General features: G+C 37.2%; 1 protein-coding gene across 1 annotated transcript in view; it reads right to left on the bottom strand.

Moving 5' to 3' along the window:
• The window catches only part of LOC106880879 (choline transporter-like protein 1), a 28,197-nt gene extending 13,965 nt beyond the window's left edge, over nucleotides 1–14,232 (bottom strand). Inside the window, exons 1-5 of the mRNA XM_014931035.3 lie at nucleotides 14,107–14,232; nucleotides 12,076–12,218; nucleotides 10,483–10,659; nucleotides 6,766–6,850; nucleotides 1,141–1,204 (exon numbers count right to left, since the gene is read on the bottom strand). Of these exons, the coding sequence (XP_014786521.2) occupies nucleotides 1,141–1,204; nucleotides 6,766–6,850; nucleotides 10,483–10,659; nucleotides 12,076–12,218; nucleotides 14,107–14,109 (472 nt within the window). The 5' untranslated portion in view covers nucleotides 14,110–14,232. The remainder of the gene's footprint in view (nucleotides 1–1,140; nucleotides 1,205–6,765; nucleotides 6,851–10,482; nucleotides 10,660–12,075; nucleotides 12,219–14,106) is intronic.
• Nucleotides 14,233–24,000: the final 9,768 nt, after the last annotated feature.

Genomic DNA, 24,000 nt, shown 5'->3' with positions numbered 1-24,000 from the left:
GTAATTCAAAATGAATGGTAGAAACAGAAACCATACATGCCAGTGAAGTAATGAATATATTGTAAAAATACAGACGTAACATGAAAGGTTAACTCTACTGACAGTCACAGATGTTCAATGTAGGTATCCTTTGCCACATGGCAGATGTCTACATGCATGATAGTCTAATTCTTGCCATGCCTGTGCCAGTATAACCTGATCAACTAAGCTGACTGGGTTGCCTGTCTGCTGCTTTAACCTTTTAGGATTTAAAACAGTCATATCTGGCCAAAATATTCTCCATAAAACAGATACAGTAGCTTCACAGATTGTTGAAATCAAAAAGGAATCTGAAGAAATTTTGAATGAAGTTAAATTAACTGTTTAGTGTTCAGATTTCTTTGTCAAATGTAATACTTACTTATTAAGATTGTTTTCAACTAGTCATGTATTATCTTGTAGTTTCAAGATTTCAATGGTGTGTTTGTATATTTTTAGAATGACATTGTAAGGTAGGTGTGAGAGGTTGGATCTAGTGAATTTAAAAATAAAACTGGCAGAATATTTGAGCCAGATTTGGCCGGATTAAATGCTAAAAGGTTAAATAACACTGAGATGAAACCAGCTCCAGATGTTCTACCTGACAGTATTTCATCTGTGCTAAAAGCAATAAAAAATATTGTTGAAACTGGCCAGATCCAGCCACTCACACCTACCCTATAATGTCATTCTAAAAATAAACAATCACATCTTCAAAATCTTGAAGTTACGAGACAATATATAATCAATTAAAAAAACGTGGATAAATAAGCATAATATTTGATTAATTGATCTGAATGCTAAAGTTCTGCAGAAGTGGGGGTATGAACACCTTGTCTTTCAGATACCCCCAAAGGAAAAAATCACAAGGGGGAACTGGCTGGTGGCAGACCATCAATTACAGATCATTCACACCTGCATGACCAATCCAGCATTCTGGAAGATTCTGGTTGAGGTAATCGTGTATGTGTCTATACCAATGTGGTGGGACCTCATCTTGCTATATAATGAAATTTGGGTACCTCTTCTTCCAAATGGGGCAGCACCTGAATGAACAAGCATTGTGCCATTCATTTTGAATGGCACAATGTACTACACACTGCAAAACACTAAAGCACTTACCAATGGACAACAGACCCATATAAACTATTTCCCTCCATGAGGTTTCGAGATCAACAGCAATTTTCTGAAAGAGAAATAACACAAATTTTTGGTAAGTTAGGATTAGTGCTAAGTCTAGGTTTACATCCGTGTGTGTGTGTGTGTGTGTGTGTGTGTGTGTGTATTCAGAGATGGCAAAATGATTAACCTTTTTGAGACCACCTCAGCTGATTTAAACTTTCTGTTTTTAAAGTGATTTAAATTAACCCTTTAGCATTTAAAGCAGCCGTATCTGGCTCAAATATTCCCCCATAACTTAGCGTCTCAGCAAAGAGTCAGACAGAATAAGTACTAGGCTTAAAAATAAATTCTGGGGTTGAACTGGTCAACAAAAACACTTCAAGGCAGTGCTCCACCATGGCCACAGTCAAATGGCTGGAACAAGTAATAAAGGAACTAATAATATTTAATTATAAAAATAGTTTTTTTTTTTTAAATATGAAATGGCTATGGGGGTCCACCTGAATAAAATAAGAATCAAAAGGGTTCATGAACCAAAAAATATGGTTGAGAACCGCTGCTATAAACAAAGAGGAATAGAAGATGTCATCTCGAAAATGCAAGATTTATAAGTGTATGTATGAATATTATGTGATGTATGGCACAGGAGTGACTATGTGGTAAGAAGCTTGCTTCTCAACCACATGGTTCTGGGATCATTCCCACTGCATGGCACCTTGGGCAAGTGTTTCCTACCATAGCCTCAGGCCGACCAAAGCCTTGTGGGTTGATTTGGTGGACGGAAACTGAAAGAAGTCTGTCGTATATATGTACATATATGTATGTGTGTGTGTGTGTTTGTGTGTCTGCGTTTGTCCCCGTAACTTAGAGGTTCGGCAAAAGAGACTGATAGAATAAGTACTAGGCTTACAAAGAATAAGTCCTGGGGTCAATTTGCTCGACTAAAGGCGGTGCTCCAGCATGGCCACAGTCAAATGACTGAAACAAGTAAAAGAGTATGTGTGTGAGTGTGTGTGAATATGCTGGCTGTGTAAGTATGTGTGTGTGTGTGTGTGTGTGTGTGTGCGTGTGCGTGTGCGTGTGTGTGTGTGTGTGTGTGTGTGTGTGTGTGTGCATACATGGGCATGGACCTAAAACAGATATATTTGTCCTTTGAAACCAGCCAAGCATAACATTTTTATCCTGTTTTTGCTCTTTCAGAGCATGTCAACCCAGTGAATCATAAAAATAGTAAAAACATTTTAGCCTTGAGTCTCCTTTTCTAGTTTGACTATAGACCTACTTAACTTGCCTCTCAGCTTTCCTTTCCCTTTTCTTTTTTATTATATATTCATCTGTTTTTTCTTTATATTTTTTATTATTTTATATTTTATATAAGAAGAAAGGCTTCTGAGCTGGCAGAGTGGTATTTCGTCTTCACACTCTGAGTTCAACCAACCCCACAGCTCCACTTTGCCTTTCATCCTTTCAGGTTTGATAAATTAAATACCAGGGATTGATGTAATCAACTAGTTCCCTCCCACCAAAATTTCAGGCCCTCTGCCTTTACTAGAAAGAATTATTTTATATCTTATGGTGCTCTACCAATAAATTACAGTAAACAAATAAATGACTACTGTAAATCCTCGAGTATAGTCCGCCCTTGAGTATAATACACAGGGTATTTTTAGGGGGTTGTACCTATGAAAAATCTAAACCTTGTGTATAATACGCACCCCTTCTCTAACTTGAGTCAAGGAGGTCTATACAACGTCCTTGGTTTGTAAATGTATATATGGTAACGTCCTTTATTATTATTGTATATATAACATAAAGCAAACATAAAGCTTTTTTGTGCACTTTGATTGCAGAAAATAAAGAAATAACAGTGAAAAATAAATATTAAGTAAATTGCCTTTATATATTTATCACTTAGAAAACTTTGCTTCGAAAATATTTTTCATTTTTAACCTCGTATATAGTACGCACTATAAAATTTTGACCTTTAAATTTTGGGAAAAAAGTGCGGATTATACTCGAGGATTTACGGTAATTATAATTTTTTATTTTTTTATTTTACTGTAGCTTTCTTATTTGATTCTGCAGGGTGACCATAAAGTCTGGATACACAGGTGAAGATGCATAATTTTCGTTAATTTTATTCAGCCACATAAATGAATAACATTTCCAACACAACTAAAAATTTCATAATGGATTTTAAGCAATTATCCATTAAGTGGGTTTACATTTGGAAAGTTTAACCCTTTAGTGTTTAAACTAGCCATATCTGGGCCCAAATATCCTGCCTGTTTTACATTCAAACCAGCCAGATCTGGTATCTCACACCTGACCCGTAATGTCATTCTAAAAATAATCAGTCACATCATCAAAATTTTGAAGATACAAGATAATGCATGATTAATTCAGAATAACGTGGATAAGTAAGATTCCCATTTGAGAGAATAATCTAAATGCTAAAGAATTAAATTAGAATATTCATTTGAAGCAGTCTGTTCTTACATTCTCTTGATTTCCTGTAATTCAGACTTCCTCATGGTCCCAGCAGACAAGATGAAAAAGGCATTGTCCTGGAGGAAGGTAAGAGAGATGCACTGGAGCAGCCACTCTGACTCACAGGACTTACACTTGTGGACTGCCATCTCCACCCTGATAGCAGTAAGCAGGGGTATGGTCTGGGGGCCCCTCCCCGAGAACATTGGAGGTCTCCACTGCCACAGGCTCAACCATAAACCTGTCAGAGAGCAACCAAAACTTCGACAGTTTGCTTTCTTCAGCCTGGCAAGCAGCAGAGCCTGGGTTTGCTGCTGGAGAAGGTGTCATAGCATGTGACATTCCAGATGAGGGGTTCAATGCCATGGAATGGGGAAATTATCATACCATCAGACATTTTCTGCTCCCTTGGTTTAATCCTGCTGACTCAAGCTGGGAAGGGAGGCCTGTAGCATCTAGGCCATGCTTTGGCATTTTGTTGAGGGCAACACAGTGTGGATGGTGGCCAGCATTATAATGGCAAATCTGTGGGGTGGTTGATGTTGGAAAGGGCATCCAGCTGTAAAAACCATGCCAAAACAGACATGAGTGGTGTAATTTTCTACCTGACCAGCTACAGTTAAACTGTTCAACCCACACCAGCATGGAAGGCAGACGTTAAATGACGATGATTTCCTCTACTAATGATGGAAAGTTTAATGTGCTTAGCAAGACTCACATGAACATGATGCAAGTAACTCCACATTCATTCATGATGTCTTCCAACAGATGCTTCAGACTTTATAGTCACCCTATATTTACTTACTTATTTCCATCTTAACCCATTACCTCCCATAATTCTTATTAACTGGAATTTTTTCTATGAAACTTTGATTTCTAGCATAAAACAGCCTTAGAAACACGCTGGAACGATCAAAATAACATTTCAAATAGAAATAAGCGAGATATTGGGTGAAAAATTAGCAAACCTCATTTGAATATCAGAGAAATATACCTAGTAGATATAGCAAAAAGGTTAGATATGTGTAAATATTGACAGATAATTACGAAATTTGTAATTTTTAAGTGATCTCATATGAGATCACTGGTAGGTAATGGGTTAATATGTTCCAAATATTGGCATTCTGGTATTTGAAAGTCATGGTAGCTCACCAAATATTCATCTCCACACTGGTGATATAAACAAACAAGCATGTATTCTGTACCAAAAACCAATATGAGAGTATTCACTCATGGTATCTACTGCAGTATTGCTTGTTTTAACAGAACATCCACATTTAAGTGGGGATGAATATTATCTCTCGGTATTAATACTGTCTCTATTGTTAATATATATTTCTTACCAAATATATCTCAAATCTTACAAAATGAGACAACATAGCATAATTTAGAAGAGCTAAATATTTACTGTTCACAAAATTTTCTGGCAAGAAATCTTATTCACTATGTTACCACACAGTTATATATGTGCATCTGTATGTGTATATTTATATGTGTAAGACGCTTTAGCTTTACTGATGTAACAGGATACAGATAACGAAACAACTGTCAACAAATGGAATAAATATTTTATCTCTCATTTCTCTGAGTTTTGATCAATTATTTTATATATGTATATATGTGTGTGTGTGTGTGTGTGTGTATATATTTTCTCCTTGTTTTCTCCGTATTCTTTCTGTTGAAGAGCGTAGCTCGAAACGTTAAAGACTTTCTGTATTTCTGAGCGTCAAACTAATACATCCTTTTGTTGTTTACACCACCTGTCCTCGTCTGTTGTTGTTTTTTTCGTACATTCTCCCATATATATATATATATATATATATATATATATATATATATATATATATACACATATGCTAGAATAAGAATAGCCTGGGAAAAGTTTAGAGAGCTCTTACCCCTGCTGGCGACAAAGGGACTCTCAGTCAGAGTAAAAGGCAGACTGTATGACGCATGCGTACGAACAGCCATGCTACATGGCAGTGAAACATGGGCTGTAACTGCTGAGGACATACGTAAGCTCGCAAGGAATGAAGCCACTCCGTTGGGTGTGTAATGTCAATGTGAATACCCGTCAGAGTGTAAGTATCTTGAGAGAAAAGTTGAACATTAGAAGCATCAGTTGTGGTGTGCAAGAGAGACGATTGCGCTGGTATGGACATGTGGTGAGAATGGATGAGGATAGCTGCGTGAAAAAGTGCCACACCCTAACAGTTGAGGGAACCCGTGGAAGAGGTAGGCCCAGGAAGACCTGGGCTGAGGTGGTGAGGCAAGACCTTCGTACATTGGGCCTCACCGAGGCGATGACTACTGACCGAGACCTTTGGAAATGTGCTGTGCGTGAGAAGACCCGGCAAGCCAAGTAAGATCGTTGCCAGTGCCCCTGGACTGGCTCTTGTGCGGGTGGCACATGAGATGCACCATTTTGAGCATGGCCGTTGCCAGTACCGCCTGACTGGCTCCTGTAGGATTTTCGAGCGAGATCGTTGCCAGTGCCCCTGGACTGGCTTGTGCGGGTGGCACATAAAAGACACCATTTCGAGCGTGGCCGTTTTCGTGCGGGTGACACGTAAAAGCACCCACTACACTCTCTGAGTGGTTGGCGTTAGGAAGGGCTTCCAGCTGTAGAAACTCTGCCAAATTAGACTGGAGCCTGGTGTTGCCATCCGGTTTCACCAGTCCTCAGTCAAATCGTCCAACCCATGCTAGCATGGAAAGCGGACGTTAAACGATGATGATGATGATGATGATATGTATGTATATATACATACACACACACATGTCAATTACATGCTGACATAGGTTGGACAGGGGTTTGACCGTATCTAATGTGTTGAAGGACTATTGAGCTCCAGGTGTGTGTTTGGGTGTGTATGCGTGCCTGTGCCCCACCACTCTGCTTGACAATTGGTACTGGTTTGTTTACATCTACATAACTTTGTAGTTCAAGAAAAGAGACCAGCAAAATAAGTACGAGACTTAAATTAAGTACTTGGGTCAATTTGTTTAACTAAAACCTTTGAAAGTCAGTGACCCAGCGTGATTGCAGTTCAATGACTGAAACAAGGAAAAAAACAAAAGAAAAGGCAAGAAAGATACAACTAAATCATTAAGCAAAGCATGCTGGGTACTTACGTGAAAGAAATCATTACGCAAACCACTGATAACTTTATCTTTAATTCCATTTTCAGATGTGGAACATCGGTGGAACAGTGGAATCCTGAGAATAAAAAAATTCGATCCGCAGTAGTAGTAGTAGTAGTAGTAGTAGTAGTAGTAGTAGTAGTAGTAGTAGTAGCAGAAGTGGTACTGTAATGGTGATTGTAGTCCGTATTTTAGCCCCAGGTTGTGAGTTACACAGGGAAGACATGTTTTGAGTCACATGCATTGTAGCAGGGGAGTGAGAGCAGGAGGTGTAGGATAGCAGTCAAGCCATGAAGTAAGGGGTGCAGTGTAGTTTTGAAAGCTTAGCGCATAGCATGGAAATAAAAGCACGGTATGTGGAAATGTGGATATGTTGTATGAGGTGTAGTCTTGGGACGATAAAAAATACTTTATATTATAACATACTGTTGTTTGTAAATTTAAATGTTGTTGGCACTCCATCGCTTACGACGTTGAGGGTTCCAGTTGATCCGATCAACGGAACAGCCTGCTCGTGAAATTAACGTGCAAGTGGCTAAGCACTCCACAGACACGTGTACCCTTAACGTAGTTCTCGGGGATATTCAGTGTGACACACAGTGTGACAAGGCTGACCCTTTGAATTACAGGCACAACAGAAACAGGAAGTAAGAGAAAGTTGTGGTGGAAGAGTACAGCAGGGTTCGCCACCCTCCCCTGCCGGATGCTTGACAACCGATGCTGGTGTGTTTATGTCCCTGTCACATAGCGGTTCAGTAAAAGAGACTGATAGAATAAGTACTAGGCTTACAAAGAATAAGTCCCCGTGGTCGTTAGGCTCGACTAAAGGCAGTGCTCCAGCATGGCTGCAGTCAAATGACTGAAACAAGTAAAAGAGTATATATGTAAGTAAAATTAATAGTATAAGATATGGATTCAGAGAATTGTGTGACTTGGGCCATCAGTTTGTTCACATAATAATCAATTATGAAGTAATGTAAAGTATCCATGTTACTGAAAATCCAGAAAATATGAATGATAAAATGATTCTGTGAGGAGTATATAAAAACATATGTTTATATAGAGGGTGGTTTTGTTTAAATGTCTCCTTTTATCAGGAACAGCTTGATGTGTTGGTGAACAGCCAATGGCATTGGAGAGCATAAAGATTTGGAAAAGTGTTACCTGTATCATGATGATTTGTGCCAGGAATCAAAATGCTAACATCATTATTCAGGTGAAGATTAGGGTATTTTGATGCTTTGTCTGTGAATAGGTTTAATGGTAAAACTAATTAAGGACTCATGTATTTGTGGTGACAGGGTGACTTGGAATTGTGATATTTAATGGTTGAGCGATTTTGGTGTGGTTCAGAATTTGTTAAATTAAAGATTTTAGTTTGTATTGGCATTGTTTTTTATTTTTTTAATCTCTCTCTCACACACACGCACACACAATTTAATGGTAGTCTCTCTTGAGTCTGAGAAAGAAGATTCTGCAATTTCTTGCTGAATAACCTGATGATTTGTTTAGAGTGATCAAATGTTTGTTCTGTACATTAGCTCATCCCCTCTATCAAATTACCATTACCTGTACAAGTGCACAATATATATATATGAGAGTATTGTAGTTTGCTTGAAGCATTGTGTATTGTGTGTAAAGAATAAAAAGTTTTGAATGGTACAACAATGCACTATAATAGAAAAAATGGGCTATATACCCGTTGTAATTTAGTTATCCATAGTCCGATGATATTTCGGAATACAATTCCTTCTTCAGATATTCTTAGATGGAGTCTCTGCTATAAACTGTTTTCCAATGGTCTTCTTTTTTCGGAAGCATCTCAGTAGTGGTCTCACGAAGCTCTTTCCGGAATTTCTCATGAGAAGTGTGTGAGGTCGGCTATGTCTCAATCTCGTGTGTGTTGGTACTTAGAAGCAGTGCTACAGATGTACCAACACACACGAGATTGAGACATAGCCGACCTCACACACTTCTCATGAGGAATTTCGGAAAGAGCTTCGTGAGACCACTACTGAGATGCTTCCGAAAAAAGAAGACCGTTGGAAAACAGTTAAGAATATCTGAAGAAGGAATTGTATTCCGAAATATCATCAGACTATGGATAACTAAATTACAATGGGTATATAGCCCATTGTTTGTATTATAGTGCATTGTTGTACCATTCAAAACTTTTTATTCTTTACATATATACATATACATATATATATATATATATATATATATCATCATTTAATATCCATTGTCCATGCTGATATGGGCTGGAAGGTTTGACCAAGGCTGGTAAGCTGGAAGGCTGCACCAGACTCCAGTCTGATTTGGCATGGTTTCTATGGCTGGATACCCTTCCTAACGCCAACCACCGTGAGAGTATAATGGGTGCTTTTATGTGCCATTTGTGTGATACCAGTATCTACCATGACTGCAATTTTGCTCAGCTTGATGGATTTTCAAGGACCTATAATCCTTTAAAGGACGTTTGCATTCTAGTTCTCTGGTTTTTATGTATGTTCAGTGAAAAACTAAATATGTTAGTTTTGCATTGATGGATATATATGAGGGGGTGCTGAAAAGCTCCTGGCTTTGGGCAAAAGAAAATACAGGAGGATCAGTTAATTATCATTTCATTCAACATATTCCTTTCTCAAGATTCACACACTTATTGCAGCAGTTCTTCAGTTTTTCTAAGTCCTGTAAAAGAACTCAGAAGGTTGGGCCTACAACCAGGCCTTTTGCAACACTCTTAAAACTTGGAACTTTTCAGCACTTCCTATATATATATACACACACACTTTTATATATATATATATATCGGCACAAGTGCCAGGAAGGCAATGCTGGGCACAGGTGCCATTGACAGGGCAAGCGAAAGCGAAACCGTCAATAGCACCTGTGCCCAGCATCACCTTCCTGGCACGTGTAAAGACATTCGAGCGAGATCATTGCCAGTGCCGCCGAACTGGCTTCTGTGCAGGTGGCACGTAAAATACACCATTTTGAGCGTGGCCGTTGCCAGTACCGCCTGACTGGCCTTCGTGCCGGAGGCACGTAAAAGCACCCACTACACTCTCTGAGTGGTTGGCGTTAGGAAGGGCATCCAGCTGTAGAAACTGCCAGATCAGATTGGAGCCTGGTGCAGCCTTCTGGTTTCACCAGTCCCCAGTCAAATCATCCAACCCATGCTAGCATGGAAAGCAGATGTTAAATGATGATGATGATGATGATGATGATGATATATATATATATATATATATATATATGGGAGAATGTACGAAAAAAACAACAACAGACGAGGACAAGTGGTGTAAACAACAAAAGGATGTATTAGTATGACGCTTGGGAATACGGAAAGACTTTGACGTTTCGAGCTACGTTCTTCAACAGAAAGAATACGGAGACAAGGAGAAAAACACGGAGAAAAAAAATTGAATAGTGTTCAGTCAGTGGTCAATCATAGTAATGGCTAATCATAGTAATGGCTGACCGGAAGTTAGAGATTTTTTTTCACAGGAGAGCTAAGAAAAGGGGGAGAAAGAACGGTGATCAAAGAACGAGGGGCTGTGTGTGTGGGAGATAGAATGCTGGTGATCTTGACGTATGTGTGTGTGAAAATGGGGAAGGGAGAAAGGAGTTGGTCAGTATATACATATATACATACACATGTATGTAGCAGTAATCACTTATTGAAATTTTGAAGTCAGTACTCACGTAGCTGCAATGGGTAGAGTAGGACAAACCGTACCATCATAGCGGCAGAGGTTTGAACCTGTTACCTCTGTGAAGTTCACCAGCTCTTGCTGTGTTCTGATTATTTGCCGTGGACATTCCTTCACACAGATGGTCTCCTCTATATGCGAACCTTGGTTTGTATGTGTAAATAGGTATCTGGTGCAAAATGAAAGACAGAGACAAATGAAAATACATGTGTGTGTGTGTGTGTGTGTGTGTGTGTGTGTGTGTGTGCATTTGTGTTTGTCACCCATTCTTAGATAGCCAGTGCTGGTTTGTTTACATGTCTGTAACTTAGTAGTTTGGCAAAGAGGAAAAAATAGAATAAGTACCAGGCTCAAGAGAAGTAACTCTGAGTGAGTAACTGTGATGCTGATGACATTTCACTGTTACCATGTCAACCAACGTCTTTCCTTCTTTAACCCTTCAGCATTTAAACTGGTCATATCCGGCCAAGATATTCTACACGATTTATGTTCAAACTGGCCACATCCGGCCTGTAACACATCTTACAATGTCATTTTCAAAATAAACAACTGCATTTTCAAAATCTCAAAGCTATGAGATAACACATGACTAATTCAAAACAATGTAAATAAGTAAGCATTACATTTGACAGAGTAATCTGAATGCTAAAGGATTAAATTGACAATCTCTGGCTAAAGGATTAAATTGACAATCTCCACCAGTTTTAAGTTCAAACTGGCCAGATCTGGCCTCTCACACTTACTTCACAATATTATTCTAGAAATAAAACAATCATGTCAATGAAATTTGAACGTTACAAGGTAATGCCTGATTAATTCAAAACAATGTGAATAAGCATTTCATTTGACAGAGTAATAATCTGAATGCTAAAGGGTGAAGCTAGCCACCTCTCACCTCTCACACCTACCCTACAATGTCATTCTAAAAATAAGCAGTCACATCATTGAAATCTCAACGCTACAAGATAATGCATGACTAATTCAAATAAATGTGAATAAATAAGCATCACATTTGACAAACTTAATCTGAATGGTAAATGGTTAAAGTATAAGTTTAAAAGCTGAGTCAATGGAGAGGAATTACAACTAGGTGAAATCTCCTGGTAGTTTAAATGCACAAGTCTGATATCCAAAAAGTGTCAGCTGAAGGGTACACAGGAGTTATGACTTGGATGTGGTACAGCCTCCTTAGAATGTAAGAAGTTAAGGGCCGAGAAACTTGCCTGGGGTGGGGGTTGGGGGGTTTCTTCTTTGAAGACTTCCTGCTGTTTGGCTCTCTTGAGAGTTTCTTACCAATGGGGGCTGATTTATAAGAAGGCAATAAAGAAAAGAAGGAAGGAAGGAAGAAAGAAAATGAAAAGAAAAGGCAAGAAAGAAAGGAAGAAAGAAGAAAGAAAGAGAGAAGTGGGAGAGAGAGTGATTGAGAAAACAAAGGCAAAAAGGTAGAGATGGAAAAGGAAAAGATAAAAGTGAGAGAGAGAGAGAGAGAGAGACAAAATGAGGGAGACAGAAATAGCCAAGAGAGAGAGAGAGAGAGAGAGGAGGGGGGGGTAAAGAAAAGAGATGTAAAAACCAAATGTCTTACCTTAAATGTGTTGTGTCTAATCCTGAATAATGGACACCGGGAATCTTTTTATTCCTCAGATTGCAAGAATTTCCCCAGCTATCCATGCCATAGAGGAGACGATATGGGCAGCCGTAAGACAGTGACAAATAAAATACATATATCTGCAGAAAAAAAAAAAAAGTAAAAAGCATATATATATATATATATATACACACACACATATTTATACACATACACACATACTCGTACATAAACATAGACATACACACATAAATATGGGACCTTACACATACATACATGCAGAGAAATACAAACACATACATATATGTATTCATTCACATATATTCATACATATGTACATACACACACACAAAAAAAAAGCAGGGGAATGAATACATGTATGTGTGTGTTTGTGTTTCTCTGCAAACATGTATGTGTAAGGTCCTATATTTATGTGTTATTTCTTTACTACCCACAAGGGGCTAAACATAAAGGGGACAAACAAGGACAGACAAACGGATTAAGTCGATTATATCGACCCCAGTGCGTAACTGCTACTTATTTAATCGACCCCGAAAGGATGAAAGGCAAAGTTGACCTCGGCGGAATTTGAACTCAGAACGTTGCAGCAGACGAAATACCGCTAAGCATTTCGCCTGGCGTGCTAATGTTTCTGCCAGCTCGCCGCTTTTGTGTGTGTACGTCCCTATGTTTATGTATGGGAATATGTATGTATATGTGTGTGTGTGTATGTATGTTTGTACTTAAACACTCCCTATTTAAACAGTGAATAACAAAACTCTAAAATATCAGTTTGAAAACTGCTTTTACGCAAAAAACTGCTATCAGTGTCACCTTTTTCGTAAACTTATAAACATCCAATTACCAAAGTGGAAAAATTACCAGAAACACCATTTCTAGTCATTTTTTCAAATACATAATAAATAATGTACCAAGGATTTTCTATTTCTTATTCTACTATACATATATATATGTATACATACATATCTATATGCAGTGGCGGACTGGCCAGGTTGCCAGCTTGCCTGATGGCAAGTGGGCCCCCTGCACCATTAGAATCCATATATGGAGGCCCATCCCCTCAAGTTTGAGAAATTTTTATTCACTCCTGAAAGAATGCATTAATTATTTCAGCCTGGCTGTGTTTGTAGACAATTGAAAAGGATACTTTCCACAAAAAAAAAAAAAAAAAAAAAGAAAGATAACATTGTAGTTGCGAGTGGGCCTTAGTCTCCTGGCAACCAATATTTTTAGACCAAGTTCGCCAATGCATATATGTATACAGATATATATTATATATATATATATATATATATATATATATAATAATATTAGGGACAAAATCCAAAATTACAGGTAAAAACTCAATTAAAATCAATTTATAAAAAATTAAAATTAAATTGAGCTTTATAGATAAAATATATATAAAATATATAGTTTTAGGGAAAATAACCAAGTTTCAAGAACTCATCTTGGTTATTTTCCCTAAAACTATATATATATATATATATATATATATATATATATATATATGAATATGGATGCTAGTAGTTTATTCCATGCTTTGACAATTCTGAATGTGAAAAATGTTCACAAATGTCATTGATGTGGTGTTGTTTTTGTGTTTCAAAATCATGTCCAAGGTGGGCAGAGGTTCACTGAATTAAAAAAAGTGACCAAAGTTGTTGAAAAATAAACAATGGTGGATAATCTTGTGCGAGTCTACCAAGTCAACTGCTGGACATATAAACTTTAGTGTGTTGCTGCCTATTGAAGCAATATGTTCAAGATAAAGGGTATTTGTCTGGTTGCACGTCTCTGGACAGCTTCCAACAGATCAATATTTTGGATTTGAAACACATTATAGACACATTCAATATAATAAATGTTACACACACACACTATAATAGCTGTTATGCATACAAACTATGTATGACATTTTACACACATATATAGACAAATATAGACTTAGAACTAATACAAAAACAAGAGGAAAAATAATTATCCATTTGTGGACTTGTTTCTTACCATTCCACCAAGGAAGACAACACTTAAAACCAAGAAAAATACATCGGTACATCCTCTGTATGTGGCCGGGCCTTGGAATGAATCCTTCTGCTTCAGATCACTTGGCTGAGGAGACTTGCAGAAACATAAGAAAATTCAAAATTTATAGATGTATAGGTAGGTAGACAGATATATACATATAGATAAATAAGGACACAGATATATATATATATATATATGGGAGAATTTACGAAAAAAACAACAACAGACGAGGACAGGTGGTGTAAACAACAAAAGGATGTATTCGTTTAACGCTCGGGAATACAGAAAGTCTTTAACGTTTTGAGCCTACGCTCTTCAACTGAAAGAATACAGAGAAAACAAGGAGAAAAACACGGAGAAAAAAAATTGAATGGTTTGGTCAGCGATCTATCATGGCATCTGGCGTGTGTGTGTGTGTGTAGACAGAGAGCGAAAGATTATAGTAACATTAATAACATTAAAAAATATGTAAAAACAGGTATATATATGTATGCATGTGCACACACACACACACCAATCATTATCATTTCAGGGTTCACTTTTCCAATGCTTGCATGGGTCTGATGCAATTCACTTAGTCTATTGCTGGATGCACTTTCTGTTGTCAGCCTTCACCTGTTTTTGAGCAAGGTAATTTTCCCTCACCTCATGGCTGGATATCTGTCCATGGAAGAATGGACATGAACACCATCACCAGCATGATGGTGACACTCATTAACAACTATCAGGTGATGTCAAGACACACACACACATGTAAACATAATATGAACTCTTTTCTGAAGAAGATACCAGCCCAATGTCCACACAGTGAGATTGAACCCTAAACAAATGCGGTTGGGAAACAAACTCCTTAAACACACAGCCTTATCTGCATGCTACATGTATTTATATTTTTGAAAGCTCTGAGGAAGTATAAGGTGATGCACAAGCACATATCTCCAAGAGCGCTGCATTTTATAGTAGAAACAGCTGTAAGCTAATGAAGCTCATTGTATAATTTTCCAGTTCCTTTGTCATTTACTTAATTTCATGAAAAGCAGATTGTATGATGCCTGTGTGTAAACAAGTATGCTACACGGCAGAGAAACATGGGCTGTGACTGCAGAGGACATGCAAAGGTTTGAAAGAAATGAAGCTAGTATGTTTCACTGGATGTGCAAGTATGACAGAGTGTAAGTGTCTTGAGAGAAAAATCGGGCATGACAGGCATCAAATGTGGTGTGCAAGAAAGAAGACTGTACTGGTCATGTGATGCATATGGATGAGGACAGCTGTATAAGGAAGAGCTGATGTCTAACTGTGGAGGAAATCTATGGAAGAGGCAGACCCAGGAAGACATGGGATGAGGTACTGAAGCATCTCTGGATAATGAGTCTCATGGAGACCATTAGCAATTGACCGAGACCACTGGAAATTTGCTGTGCTTGAGAAAACACATCAAGTGAAGTGAAATCGTAGCTGTGGCCAGTGCTGATGATGCCTAAAAGCTACCTCCTACAGACTTGGAGTGGTTGGTGTTAGGAAGGGCATCCAGCTGTAGAAACCAAGCCAAACCAGATTGGAGTCTGGTGCAGCTCTCCAGCTTACCAGTTTCAATCAAACTATCTAACCCATACCAGCATGGAAAACAGATGTGAGATGATGATGATGATGATGATGATGATGAGATATTTGGGCTAAATTTGATGATTCCTTATGTCTCCTTTTTTTCGGGTACAGCTTGATGCATTTGTGAACAGTCAACAATGTTGGAGAATATAAAGATTAAAGCTGTAGTTAAGAAAAAGTTAGCTGACATGGAGGACTGGAAGCCATCTAAATATTGGAAAAGAGTTTCCTGTATCATAACGATTTGCACCGGGTATCAAAATACTGACATCATGACTACTGCTCACTGCTCTGTGAACACTAAAGACATGACATGGACAGCTGCAACAGAGACTATGAAGCTGTGGCTAGCAGGAAGAGACACAGCAGGTGTTCTGACTGTATTTGCACACTGGAATTCATCCAACAACTGCATGAACAAGGCCTTAGCTCAATTCAGACAGCTATGTGTGAAGCTGCCAGAGACTGTGGTCAATCCCTGGCTGGAGAAAGTTACTGCTGGAAAGCCATATGTGTGACAGCAGGATTTGGTTCCTAATTCTCCTGATTAGTAACCCCACAGATTGCTATGTGTGGAGTGCGGTTCAGAAAGACGCCAACCACTCTGCCTATAACACCAAAGCTGAGTTGGTGGCAAGAACAAGGAAATGTTCAAAGATGTTCTCGGGGACACAGTGAGGAATGCATGCACCAGGTTCTGGAGTCGTCTTGAGGCCATGGTGGAAGCTGAGGGCAGCTACTTTGGGTAAACAGTTATTTCCCAGCCATAGTCTAGTTGATACTTTTTAAGTTTTTCAAATACTTCCATTTTTGGATGGGATGGGCTTCCTTTACCTCTTATGCAAACTGTCTAATTTAATCTGAATACCCTCTGTGTATGTGTGTATTCAGAAAAAGGAAATAGTTAGGATTTTGGAAATAGTCAGGATTTATTTAACACTTTCATATCTTGAGAGATTTATTTACAAAAAATTCATGGCTTTTAGCTGTGGCTGTGTGGTAAGAAGCTTGCTTCCCAACAGATGGTCCTGGGTTCAGTACCACTGCATGGCACCTTGGGCAAGTGTCTTCTACTATAGCCTTGGGCCAAGCAAAGCCTTGTGAGTGGATCTGGTAGAGGGAAACTAAAAGAAGCCCATCGTACATATGTATATCTACGTATGTGGTGTCTTTCTGTCTGTGTTGTCTTCCTCACCACCACTTGATAACCGGTGTTAGTGTGTTTATGTCCCTGTAGTTTAGCAGTTTGGTAAAAAAAAAAAAGACCGATAGAATAAGTACCAGACATAAAAGAATAAGTCCCGGGGTTGATTTGTTCAACTAGAACCCTTCAACACTTGCCCAAGGTGCCACGCAGTGGGACTGAACCCGGAACCATGTGGTTGCGAATCAAGCTTCTTTCCACATTACCATTCCTGTGCCTATATATATATATATATATATATATATATATATATATATATATATATATATAACTGAATGTGCTCAGGGAGTGACACTTTTACTATTGAGATTCATGCTTTTAATGTTAATTGCATTAGACTGACATCATTGCGTGATCACATGGGATCCTGTACAGTCTGAAGAAGGCTACAATATTATATAAAGAGCATATCAGTAATGAGCGACAAGAACATACAGGAATACCAAGATCAAGCCCATGTGCTTTACTCACATTATATATATATATGTATATATATATGTATGTGTGTGTGTGTGTGTACATGTGCATGACATTTGCATTGCTGTATACAGATTACACATACACATATCATTATATATATATATATTACATATACATACACACACACATACACACATACATAGATACATATATATATATATATATATATATATAGACATAAACACATACATGTGACATTAAACATTCATGTGACATTTTATATTTTGATTTGATATTGCGCTAAATGAATTGAATGAGAAACAATGTTGGTATTTTGACTAGCAAGGAAAGTCTATCTTGTGTCATAGTACAAACACGGTTAAAGACACTTGCCTAAAGGTGCCGTGCAGTGGGACTGAACCCAAAGCAGCGTGGCTGGGAAGCAAACTTCTCAACTATAGAGCCACGACTGCACCTGTGATGCATGGAGTGTAAGAAGATAAGGGCTGAAACACATGCCTGGTGGTGATGGGGTGGGGGCTTTATCTTTGAAGACCATCTACTGTTCAGCTCTCTTGAAAGTTTCTTTCCACTATATATACATATATATATATATCTGTATCTATGTATGTGTGTGTGTGTGTGTGTGTTTATACACACACACACACACATATATATATATATATATATGTATATATATATATATATATATATATATATATATATATATATATATAATAATATTAGGGACAAAATCCAAAATTACAGGTAATTATAAAAAATTGAAATTAAATTGAGCTTTATAGATTATAATATATAAAAATATATAGTTTTAGGGAAAAGAACCAAGTTTCAAGAACTCATCAATGAAAATATGCTTTATAACTAAAGCTGCAAAGACAGAATCTGTTACTCAGAGTTTCACATTTCTGTTCCTGTTTGACAAACGGGAACCTGTAACTTTGAGTAACAGATTTTGTAATGTTTTTGCAACTTTTACATCTGTCAGACGGGACTTTGAAGACTGCTGAAATGCAAGAAAGTATACTAGTCCTTATATATATCTAATACTCAATATTTCATATATTCCATAAGACATTCAATACTTCATTTCATTTTACTATTTACATTATATATTCCATATTCTATATCCCACATTAATTTTCTAAGAATATAAATAAAACATAAAAAAACAGAGTTGGAACTCTTTTAAATAAAATAATATATTCCTCTATACACGATCATACAAACCCCCTTTTATATATATATATATATATATATATATATATATATATATATATATATATATGTATATGTATATATCTGTGTGTATATATATATATATATATATATATATGTATAGATCTATATAACTATATGTATCTATATAACTATATATCTATCTATTTAACTGTATGTATCTATATCTATTCATCATCATCATCATCATCAACATCAACGTCTGCTTTCCATGCTAGCATGGGTTGGACGATTTTACTGAGGACTGGCGAACCAGATGGCTGCACCAAGCTCCAATCTGATTTGGCAGAGTTTCTACAGCTGGATGCTATTCCTAACGTCAACCACACCGTGAGTGTAATGGGTGCTTTTACGTGCCACCGGCACGAGGGCCAGTCAGGCGGTACTGGCAATGGACACGCTCAAATGGTGTATTTTACGTGCCACCTGTACAGGAGCCAGTCCAGTGGTACTGGCAACGACCTTGCTCAAATATTTTTTCACATGCCAGTAAGGCGACGCTGGTAATGATCATGCTCGAATGGTGCTTTTGATGTGCCACCGGCACTAATATATCATATAATATATAAATGCTGGTGCCATGTAAAAAGCACCCCTACCAGTGCTGCATAAAAGTACTCAGTACACTCTGTAAAGTAGTTGGCGTTAGGAAGGGCATCCAGCCATAGAAACCATGCCAAAACAGACAGGGGGCCTGAACAGCCCTTGTGCTAGTCGGTTTCTTATTTCTTTATTGCCCACAAGGGGCTAAACATAGAGGGGACAAACAAAGGATTAAGTCGATTACATCAACCCCAGTGCGTAACTGGTACTTAATTTATCGACCCCGAAAGGATGAAAGGAAAGTCGACCTCGGCGGAATTTGAACTCAGAACGTAACGGCAGACAAAATACCGCTAAACATTTCGCCCAGCGTGCTAACGTTTCTGCTAGCTCGTCAGCTTCTGTCAAACTGTCCAACCCATGCCAGCATGGAAAATGGACATTAATGATGATGATGATGGTGATGTTGATATTAAAGAGTAAATACCAGGTTTAAAAATAAAAGTACTGGAGTTGATTCATTCACCAAAAAAAAAAAAAATTAAAAAAAAAAAAAAAATTCAAGGTTGTACCCCAGCATGGCTACATTCTAATAAATGAAACAAATAAAAGATAAAAAAAGAAAAAAAAAAACCTCTAAAACTGGGGTGTGAAATGTGGTGGTAGAGTCTGGTATTTGTTTATCAGAGACTTACAAGTTCTCTGTGACATATGAAGGAAGGAAGGAGATTGGTATTTAACTACCAAGAGACAACTCACCATCCTAGATTGATGACTAGTCTAGATTCACTATGCAATGAATGTGGCTATATGGGTGGCTGCAGTAACTAGCCAGTTCTACAGACATTCTACTGCAGGATCATTGACCATTTCAGCTGTGATAAATAACACGCTAAATATATCGTCGCAATAAATTGCTAAAAGCCACTAAATTTTGAATGATTAATCTATGCATTGAAACAGATTGATTTTTGTAGTTTTTGACTCTACTACAGATAAAATGGGATAGTTTATAAAAAAATCTTGTCTTTCTGCTTTTGTTTTTGTCTTTTACCCTCCTTGTTACCATAATTTCCTTCTTGTTTAGGGAACCAATAACGGGGGAGGGGGGGAAAGAAAGAGAGAGAAGAGAAGGGTCTAGAGACACCACTGAAAGCTACCATCAAGGAATGTTTTGCTGTTTTTTTCTTAAGTGGAATACTGAATAGAACTAAATAAATTGAATGAACTGACAAAATCATCATCATCATCAACACCACCACCAGCACGACACCATCATCACCACCACCACCATCAGATAATTACCATTTTCCTCCTCTGCACCCCTTCAACCTAACCGACTACATGTCATCTCCCTCTCTCTCATCTTCACTCTTCTTCCTCTGTGTACTGTATTCATCATCATTTTCTTCTACTACTACTACTACTACTACTACTACTACTGCTACTACTACTACTACTACTACTACTACTGCTGCTACTACCACTACTACTACTACTACTACTAAGGTAGTGAGCTGGCAGCATCGTTAGCACGTTGGATGAAATACTTTGTGGTATTTTGTCTGCTGCTACGTTCTGAGTTCAAATTCTACTGAGATCAACTTTGCCTTTCATCCTTTTGGGGTCAATAAATTAAGTACCAGTGAGACACCAGGGTCAGTGTCAATTACTAGTCCCCTCCCACCATATTTCAGGCCTTGTGCCTTCAGTAGAAAGGATTATTATTATTATTATTATTATTATTATTATTATTATTATTATTATTATTAGGGCTGCAAGCTGGCAGAATCATTAGCACACGGGGTGTAATGTTTAGCAGCATTTTGTCCGTTGCTATGTATACACGAGTTCAAATTCCACCAAGGTCAACTTTGCCTTCCATCCTTTCGGGTATCGATAAATTAAGTACCAGTGAAACACTGGGGTCAATGTAATTGACTAGTCTCCTCCCCACAAATTTCAGGCCTTGTGACTTTAGCAGAAAAGACTACTACTATTACTACTACTACTACTACTACTAAAGTGGCAAGCAGGCAGAATTGTTAGCATGCTGGGCAAAATGCTTAGCGGCATTTCGTCTGTCTTCATGCTCTGAGTTCAAATTTCACCAAGGTCAACTGTATTTTTCATCCTTTTGGAGTTGATAAAATGAGTAGCAGTTGAGCACTGGGGTCGATGTAATCAACTTATCCCTTCGCCTAAAATTGCTGGCCTTGTGCCAAAATTTGAAACCACCACTACTACTATTCTGCTGCTCTTCATTATCCTATGCTTTTTTCTGTGCGGTTATCTCCACCCCCAGCCCCCACTGGTCACCTCTCAAATCTACCCAATTTCTACAGTTGTCACCTACTCTACCCCACGTTCCCTATCTATCATCCCTCAACACTTGTGCTTCATTATATTCATCCTCTCATTCACTCCTCATCTCTATCTCTCACTTTTCCATACACTCCTGCAATATCTACCCATCCTAATCACCTCACACTAGTAATTTGCTCGTGATGACTCCTCATATATATATATATATGTATATATATATATATATATATATATATATATATATATGCATGTATATTTATCAATGTGTTGCAAGATTCCTGATGTGAAATCATATCATATGTTGAAACAGATGTTGTATTTTAGGATGGTTATTTTTTTGCCAAATAAACACAAGCCTATATATTTGTTCTTCACTCGTTTATTACTGTTCTTTTTTTTTTTTTACTTCAACTCATGTCCATTGTCTCGAAATCTTTCATCACACACCTGTGACCGCTCCAGTGACACTTTTTTGTTTTCATGTGTGCTCTTGCTCCACTTACTCCATTCTGTTCTAAGATGTGTATCCTTACATGCACATGTGTTTGTGTGTGTGTCATTGTTCTTAGCAGCAGTATGGCTTCCCCCTCAGCCCCATCCCCTCACCCCATTGTGCTGCTGCTGTCCTAAGACCTGAAAATTTGGTATAGTTCCTGTATCTCTTTGTGTTTGTGTGTTCACCCATGGTATTGCTATCATAGTAGTAGTTGTTATTGCCAACATTGTCACTGCCACTGCTGCTGATGTTGTTATTCATGTTCTTGATATTGTTGTAGCCGTCTGTGAAATTTCTTATGTGTGTGCTTGTGTGTGTGTGTGTATGGGTTCACTTCATATGTTGTTTGTTTCCATGCCCTTTATATGGATTTATTTATTTATTTATTTTATCTCTATTTCTTATATTTATCACAGTTATGTGACAAATATATTTATCTATTTCTATATTTATTTTTAATTTTTATTTATCTATCTTTATTTCTTATGTATATTACAGGTAAGTACATATATGTCTATTGTGTATATATTACCCTTATGTATCTGTGTATTATTTATGATTTTCTTTCTCTTCTTTTCCCTTCTGTCTTTAGTCATGTGGTGTGGTGGTGGGTGTTACTGTTCCTTTTGTGCTTCGTATTGTGGCTCGGTCTGTCTACTACTTTGTGTGTAGTCTTAGCAATCTAAGTGTTGTGTCAGTTCTATGCATTGATAATACTCTAGCCTCTATGCTATTAATCGAGCCACCATGTTCTACCTGAGCACGTTGGTAGAGCACTGATAAGTTTTTCTCTTCTTTGAGCTCTTGCCAATGTTCACCTATATGCTCTCTTATGCTACATGCAGTCTCTCCAATGTAGTACATTGTAAGCTATACACTACTTTCCTAACCTTATAGTTAACCTGTGGGTTCATCCTACATACAACACCATTGTACTTCGTACAGAGGGACTTATCCAACAACAGCAGCAGTGGCGGTAACAACGATGGTAATAACAACAACTACCACAACGGCAACACTGTGGGTGAACAAACACAGAGAGATACATGAACTGTACCAAATTTTTGGGTCTTAGGACAACAGCAGCACAATGGGGTGAGAGGAAGGCCATACTGCTGCTAAGAACGATGACACACACATACAAGCATACACACACACACAAACATGGATGCAAACACATGCGCATATAAGGATATACATCTTAGAAGAACAGAATGGAGTAAGTGAAGAAGGAGCACACACAAAAACGAAAAGTGTTGACGAGGTCACAGATGTGTGACAAAAGATTTCCAGACAATGGACATGAGTCTAAATTTTTAAAAAATTAAGAACAGTAATAAACGAGTGAAGAAAAAATATATAGTGTGTGCGCTTATTTGGCAAAAAAAAAAAGAAAAAAAAAGAAGACCATCCTGAAATACAAAAATACATACATACATATATATATATATATATATATATATATATATATATAGGAGAATCCCCCAAAAAACAACAGACGAAGACAGGTGGTGTAAAGAACAAATAGATGTATTAGTATAACACTCGGGAAGTGAAAAAGTCTTTAACATTTCAGGCCTACACTCTTCCAAAGAAAGGAACAGAGAAAGAAACAAGGAGAGAAAAAAAAATATATGTGTAGTGGTCAGCGATCTATCATGGCGAAAATATATATATATATATATATATATATATATATATATATATATATATATATATATGTATAATATATATATATGATATATATATATATATATGTATATATATATATATATGTATATATATATATATATATATATATATATATATATATATATATATATATATATATATATATATATATATATATATATATATGTATATATATATATATATATATATATATATATATATATATATATATATATATATATTATATATATATATATATATATATATATATATGTATATATATATATATATATATATATATATATATATATATATATATATATATATATATATATATAATATATAT

The sequence above is a fragment of the Octopus bimaculoides genome, chromosome 23 (assembly GCF_046866305.1).
Source record: "Octopus bimaculoides isolate indiv1 chromosome 23, ASM4686630v1, whole genome shotgun sequence".
In the NCBI taxonomy this organism is placed as follows: domain Eukaryota; kingdom Metazoa; phylum Mollusca; class Cephalopoda; order Octopoda; family Octopodidae; genus Octopus; species Octopus bimaculoides.
This window is presented reverse-complemented; position numbering and strand designations above follow the sequence as displayed.